This window comes from Lactuca sativa, chromosome 5 (genome assembly GCF_002870075.4).
Source record: "Lactuca sativa cultivar Salinas chromosome 5, Lsat_Salinas_v11, whole genome shotgun sequence".
In the NCBI taxonomy this organism is placed as follows: Eukaryota; Viridiplantae; Streptophyta; class Magnoliopsida; order Asterales; family Asteraceae; genus Lactuca; species Lactuca sativa.
The window spans coordinates 366,243,805-366,250,992 of NC_056627.2; the positions used below are offsets into that span (position 1 = coordinate 366,243,805).

The 7,188-nt window shown below is 32.5% G+C and overlaps 1 protein-coding gene and 1 pseudogene across 1 annotated transcript; both read right to left on the reverse strand.

Annotated features, from left to right (window-relative positions):
- Window positions 1–728: 728 nt before the first annotated feature.
- Window positions 729–2,674, reverse strand: LOC111917645 (zinc finger CCCH domain-containing protein 26-like; annotated as a pseudogene).
- Window positions 2,675–4,333: 1,659 nt separating this feature from the next.
- LOC111917644 (phosphatidylinositol N-acetylglucosaminyltransferase subunit C) lies at window positions 4,334–6,059 on the reverse strand. Its single transcript, XM_023913314.3, has 2 exons — window positions 5,771–6,059; window positions 4,334–5,393 (listed from the first exon to the last, which is right to left on the reverse strand). Exon 2 carries the CDS (start codon window positions 5,382–5,384, stop codon window positions 4,470–4,472), a length of 915 nt encoding a protein of 304 aa, XP_023769082.1. The 5' UTR covers window positions 5,385–5,393; window positions 5,771–6,059; the 3' UTR covers window positions 4,334–4,469.
- Window positions 6,060–7,188: the final 1,129 nt, after the last annotated feature.

Consider the following 7,188-nt stretch of genomic DNA (forward strand, 5'->3'; position numbering starts at 1 on the left):
AGGTATCCGATAACCATCTTATAATTTTCAGATTAGGATAGCCATTTAAACATTTTTTTAAAATTCTCTCTCTCTCTCTCTCTCTCTCTCTCTCTCTCTCTCTCTATATATATATATATATATATATATATATATATATATATATATATATATATATATATACATACTAGGTTATAACCCGTGTACTACACGGGGTGATAAATTTAAATAACATACACTCTAAAAAATAGTCTTAATCATAAATAATAATAATTTAGTTAATAGCATTGTACTTCAAATTCTGTAAGTAGTTTGTTGTTTTACTCAATAAATATATGTACATTGTAATTTCTGTAAAAAATATAAGTATGTTGATATTCCGGTTAATAAATATTATAGACTGTACCCACAGGTTCAAACAGAAAAACCAAATACCCAAACTTAAATAACTAATAACTTGAACCGAAATCGAATATTTTTTAAAATCACACACAAAAAAATAATAATAAATAAATAATAATAATAAAACAATAAAAAAAATTCGGTTTGTGCTCGGTTTTTTCTTAAAAGTGACTCATGCTCACCCATATTAATTCATATATAGTTGTTGAAATTAAAAGGTGTCAAAAAGAAAGAACCCATTAAATAGTCCACAACATAACTAATGTCATTACCATAAAAAAGGTAACGAATAAAATATTAGAACAAAAATGGCATCACCACTCATAAAATTAACAAAACCATCCATATAACAACAACAAAAAAAACAGTTCATACCGGATAAAAATGTAAAAGTAATAGCAGTAAAAGTATAACATTTTTCCCCGTCTGCATAATTTTATTCAGAACCAAAAACAAAGCCCCTATAAAAATCATCATCTCTCAAAAACACAACCCAATTCTAAACAAAACCAATATCACTCTCAATGTGATGGAGATGCAGCATGTTGAGGCGAAGGTGAAGGTGAACCACCTCCTGAAGAATGAAATGTTGAAGAATTCACCCCTCCATATGAGAACAAAGATGGTGCATTAGCATTAGCATTAGGTAGACTCATGTTGTAGTTGTATGAGTACCCCCATCAAAGGGTGATCATATTTATAAGTTGGCTCAAACTTGCAGATTCCATAAAGACTATAATATGAACACACTGCTTGCCCCTGCATTTGCATTCAAGTAAAATAAGATAAAGCTAATGAAAATCGACCCGTTTATCAAATATCATGTAAATGGGTCGACCCATTTTATACTTACAGGTCTTAGTGGAAGGCCAAGTTAGCCTAAAGAGCTAGCAGCAAGTTGAGCAATCTTTTCCTTTGGATGATGATATTTGCAGTTCGATCCGTATTTGCAGTTTCCAGTGTGCATAAAATAACGACATTCTGGTTCCCTAGGCCGTTCGGGCAGATTAGTAGAACCAGAGGAATAGGGTTGTTCAATGCTGCCTGGGCCACCATAGATGCTGCCCGAACTTACCAAGCTCAAACTTCCCTGACCAAAACCGAAAACCAAACAAACACCATATCAGACACAATATTTTAACTCAACAAAAAATAAATTACAATTTACTTTATTTTAGACATCATACTTTTCATAACCCACAAACAAAAACAAAATTTACATCAATTAACCTTACCATGTAAGTGCTCCAACCTTGTGTGGGCCCAATTCCTTGAGAGTGAGGAAGAACAATTGGTAAATAAGTTTGAGGAATCTGTAAAAGAGGATCAGAAACATATGTTGCCCTAGGTAATGACCATGTAGAACCACCATTGATAAGAGGTGGTGGTTGTGATGGATATGGCAATTGAATGTTAGATCCATCCATTGATGGCTGTGGATGATGAAAATTGCATGCCACTCCAAATTTACAAGATCCTGTGCACAAGTTTTTTCTTCCTAATTAAGTGTTTATAAGTTAGTTTAAACTATCATTTTAAAGAAAAATAGAAATTGAAAATCAAGATTAGTAAATAGCAACCTATCTCATAGGTAACCGAACCATGTTTAACACCACTGGTCCAGCACCTCTCTTATCACGAGGATTATTGTATTTGCAGGTTGATCCATATTTGCAAGTACCCATCTTTAGAAAATACAGAAAAAAAAGGATGTGAAATTACTTAATTATCCCTAACTATCATCGTCAACATGATGGAGAAGAGACTTACCACACAGTCTGGTTCTCCAACTCTATCTGGAAGCTCGCCTCCAAGTTGAAGTTGATTGGCCTGATTAAGAATCGAATTTCAGACATGAAGAGCAACAATCGTTTTATTCCGATTGAGAAAAATAAAAGGTTTTTTATTACCTGACCAATGTGGGTTGGATGATTAAACCTACAAATGTTTCCATAGCCACACAAGCCAGTTCTTACACAAAATATACAATCGGGTTCACCAGGACGATCTGGGTAGGGCATCGAACCCGCCATGGCAGTTCCGTCTTCTTTCCCATCTGTTTGAATTTTCAATCTCCTTACAACTTCTATGATTTGAAGAATATTAATAAAAAATTAGACACACTTTGTAAAAATTAAACCCCAGCATTCAAACAGTTCGTGATCGTAAAAAGATGGGTGTGGGAGATAAAGTAATCAAACTTATCGTACGGAAATGGGAATTGGGAGATAGGGCAAAACAAACAGAGAAAAATTAGGGGGAAATGGAAATAGAACAGATAAAATTAAATTGTAACAGACTAACGCCAGATAGATATATACAACATTTTTTGTGGTAGTGACACGTGGCATAGTGGTGACTTAAAAGAGTTTCATGGGGTATGTAGGAGAGGTTTTTATTAAGTACTAGTTTATAACCCGTGGGAACCACGGTTATAAAATTAATTAAACTTTAATAGTTAAAATTTAAAATTATTAATAACTTATTTTAAATAAATTATTAATTAAGATGTTTTTTAGTTATATAAAATTATAATCATTGATTTAAATAAATATGTAAAATTATATCACTTTATAATTTGTATTAATTTTATTTTAATTTTTATTCTAATGTTGTTAGTTTAATGTAATTAGAATGACAAATTTAAAATTTGAAATGGAGAATCAATATGTTGACAATTGATATGTATTAATTATAAGACATAATAAGGTGAAACATGGCAAAAGAAAAATAAAATTTGCATTAATTATGAGGCTTAATATGGTGACACTTGTCAAAAAGAGATTAAAAACTACTCTTTTATTAGAATAGGAAGATGGGTATATATATATATATATATATATATATATATATATATATATATATATATATATATATATATATATATATATATATATATATATAAGTGATGTCATGATAACTTGAAGGTGTACATTGGGGTTTCGGTTTTGGTCATATGAATGACGAGGAACGTACGTCGGTAGAGTTTACAACGACATACAATCGATAGTCTCAAACTCTTGCTTTTTAAAAGAGGGATGTGCACTTAATTACCTTTCAAAGTGTTGATGATTTTATATCACTAATGTTATTTAAGTGTAAACGGGTTGATTTGTTGATCAATTTCACTTTGACAATTATTGAACAAATCGGTATGGTACGGAGTGCACATTTGTTTAATTTTGTTTTTGTTGAAAGTATACTGCTATTTAGGGGCGAAACCCTAAACCGACAGGGGTCCGAGGGCAGCGCCTCTGGGAGCGGGCAGAGCCCCTGGCTGGGGTCGATATTCTAGACCCAAATTTAAGTTAGTTTATGACGTTTTGACAGTTTTAGGACATAAAACTGTCATGTGGCAGTTTTAAGACTGGAAGTTTTTCTGGTTATATGATCATATCCGAAATTTGACAGTTATGGTTATATGATCATATCCGTAATTTGCGGCGGTTAACCAAAGAAGTTGACACGCAATGACGAATTAATAGTAAACTTTGTGACAATATGACTAATAAGGAGCAATGACCATCTCTTTTCGAGTTAACATATAAACACTACTTTTTACAAACGGATTGCATTCTTTTGTTAAACCTTTCATTGCTTCCTCTTTCATCCAAGAAAACTAAATTAAAGAGAGAAAAATAATGCAATAATACTACCCCGTTTACACTTGTTTGAAGCTTAAGGCGTTCTTATCAATAATTGGCCAAATTTGTCATATTCTTCAACTTGGTAATTTTTTGTGTTTTGGTGATTTTGATTGGTATTGAAAACCATCAGTAAAGTGGTGAAAAATGTTTTACATCTCATCGAGACAAAAAAAGGTCAAGTATTTGTAAAAACAGAATATAAGTCAAAGTACAATTTTACTAGTTGTTACATGACAAAAAAGGGGCAAACATGATATTTGCATTTTCATATCAGATACTTCGGAGTTGAAAGTTGACACATGCTGTTAGAGTCATGCTATATATTCAAGAATTAACTATAATAATTCTTTAAAATCTGTCACTTTTTTACCATAATTACAGGAGAATTCGATATTAGAAAATTCTGAAAAAGTAAAAAAGTAAAAAAGCCATGGATTCATTTCAGTCTGTTATGTTGAAACATAACTTCGCCTCATCCCATGGCCCATTAATCTCAAACTTATACTCTTGAATCCTAATCAACCAATAAGGACACACCAAATTCACAAAACTCAACACTCCTAACAACAACACAAACATCAGTTTATGCAGACAATAAACACAGCTCAAAGTCATCACCATCAACACCAATGAGAAGAACAGGTGCAACCTTACTGAGTATTTCTTAAGGCAATAAGTCACCAAAGGTGCAAAAAGAAAAACCTGCAATGAAAACAAAATGACAGCAAACACAAGAACCCTTGAAGGAAGCCTAGAAGCAATCAAAAGTGAAGCCACAATGGAAGCATTAAGTGAAATATTACTGGTTAAAGTCGGTTTAATTTCTAAAGCTCCAGGAGCTTTAATGGTGGATCCAGAATAGTTATGGAGGAAGAGATGGAGGATTATGAGTGATGTGGTCAACGCCCATATGGAATCTGAACTTATTGACCTGGTCAACGTGTGGTATATTGGGGATAAGACATATAGACTGGTTGTGAAAAAGGAGATTTTGATTAAGTAGTTGATGAGAAGAGTGAATGAAAGCATTTTGGCTGTTAAGAGGAGGATAAAGAAGCCAGATGCAAGAAGGGCGACATCAAGAATTAATAAAAAGTTGTGAGTGATTGTGGAATTGAGAGTGTGGGTCCAGACCAAAACCACAAGTGCTACAATGCAAAGGTATTGAGATATGGAAATGGAATCTAGCATCACCTTAAGCATGTCTCTTTTGACTACATTTGCATTCATCACCATTTCTTGAAGGAAAGTGTTGTCAGTGTGATTGTCATCAAAACCAGGCTGCATACCTCCGTAAGCAACTTTTCTCCATCTTCTTTGTGTTGGGGAGGAGCTTTGACCGATGCTGTTCTCCATTGACCCAAACTAGAAAAGCAATCAACATTAAATTTCATCTTAAACAACGACAACAATACCCAAATCTCAATTGTGGATGTCAATAGATATAAAATTTGACGTTATAATTTGAACACTTTTGTTGAGGCATTTTATCGAATAGCTAATGTGCATGTCAGAATGTTACATTGTGATGATCAAACTAAAACATAAACTCATATAGATCTCCAAAGAAAGATGAGAACAAGCTAATTGATGGAAAACTGAATAATATATTAGTATCGATTCAGATAACAGTGTTCCAAAATTGAGGGAAACATGAAAATTTGCAGCTCCAACCATTACAACATAGCTGAGTGTCATTGAAACTGGAAAAAGGAGCTAGCATACTAAAAAGCATAACATACCTGGTGTTGAATTGAACGCTAAGAGAGACACGGAAGAGAAAAACAGCGAAGCGTCTATCCTCACATAGCCAGCCAGATCAAACTATAATCACTGTGTTTGTATAGAGTTAGCCCTAATTTGCAAAATAAATTCTAGAAGAACTCGGTTACAGGAATGGCAATTCAACAATAAACATTCGCCCTCATTGAAATGGATCATCGACTCGCTTACATAATTGTAAATTTTGCTTCTAATCTTAGACACGACCTTCTTTTGTAGACGACGGACCCCCGAGTCTCTCGTTATCTCGTTTTCTTTTATAATTTTGTCGCTTGTCATTCTCCCATTCAATTAGCCACATGTCATTTTGTCATAATTTTGAGATATATATTTATTTTCCACTTGTCATTTACTTCATTTCTCATTTCCAATATATCATTAATTTAGTTTCCATAAATTAAACCTACAATAATGACTATTTATTTCAAATTTCATATTCTAAATTTTAATTTCAATTTCAAATAAATTTACAGTTTAAACCTTTGTGTTTAACATTTTGTTATAATTTACCCATTTAGTACACAAATTTGATAACTAAACACATAATTTTAATTTATTTATTTTTTGCATGTGTTTTTCTCATAATTTTCAATTATTTTGAATTTCAAATTCAAATAAAATTTTCATTTAATCGTTTATATTAACATTTTGTTTTAATTAACCCGTATAATATACGGGTCTCACAACTAGTTAATTAATAAGTTACTATTTTATTTAGTATAATATAAAATAGATATATTAAATATGCTAAAATTTATAAAATGCATTGGTACAATATCCCTGTTCTAATGCACTTCTTAATAAAAGAAAGTAGATCGATCTATCCACGTATGATTTTCTTATAAAATTGCAAAAATTGTCCTATGCTATGTATTAAGTTTTAGTCTAAATCTTGATATTTTTGGATCGATACTAGTTTATATGCAGTTTTGGTCCATGTCCAAACTAAAAAGATTACTGTATCCTTAATGATTTTTTTTTATTTCACTTATTAAAATTATTATTATTATTAAATATAAAACCCTCTCTCTCTCTCTCTCTCTCTCTCTCTCTCTCTCTCTCTCTCTCTCTCTCTCTCTCTCTCTCTCTCTCTGAAATCAATTCACATAGACACATGGAAACCAATTCACAAGTTTGCACTTTAACACATACTGACACATACATAGGGATGGCAAAAAAGCTCGTACCCGACGGGAAAACCCGAAACCCGATCATTTCGGGTCAGGTAACGGGTCGTTGTCGGGTTTTTTATCAGATTCGGGGCAGGAAGTAAGTTCTTTTCGTCACTGCTAAAAGTAATAGATCCATTAAAACTTCTCATTATTGTCATCAAATACAACAAACATACTAGAGAAAATACGTGGGGCCTAGGAAGGCG

Bases quoted from the DNA above. Each gene is read 5' to 3' on its own strand.
- LOC111917644 (XM_023913314.3), bottom strand. From the start codon at position 5,384: ATGGAGAACAGCATCGGTCAAAGCTCCTCCCCAACACAAAGAAGATGG.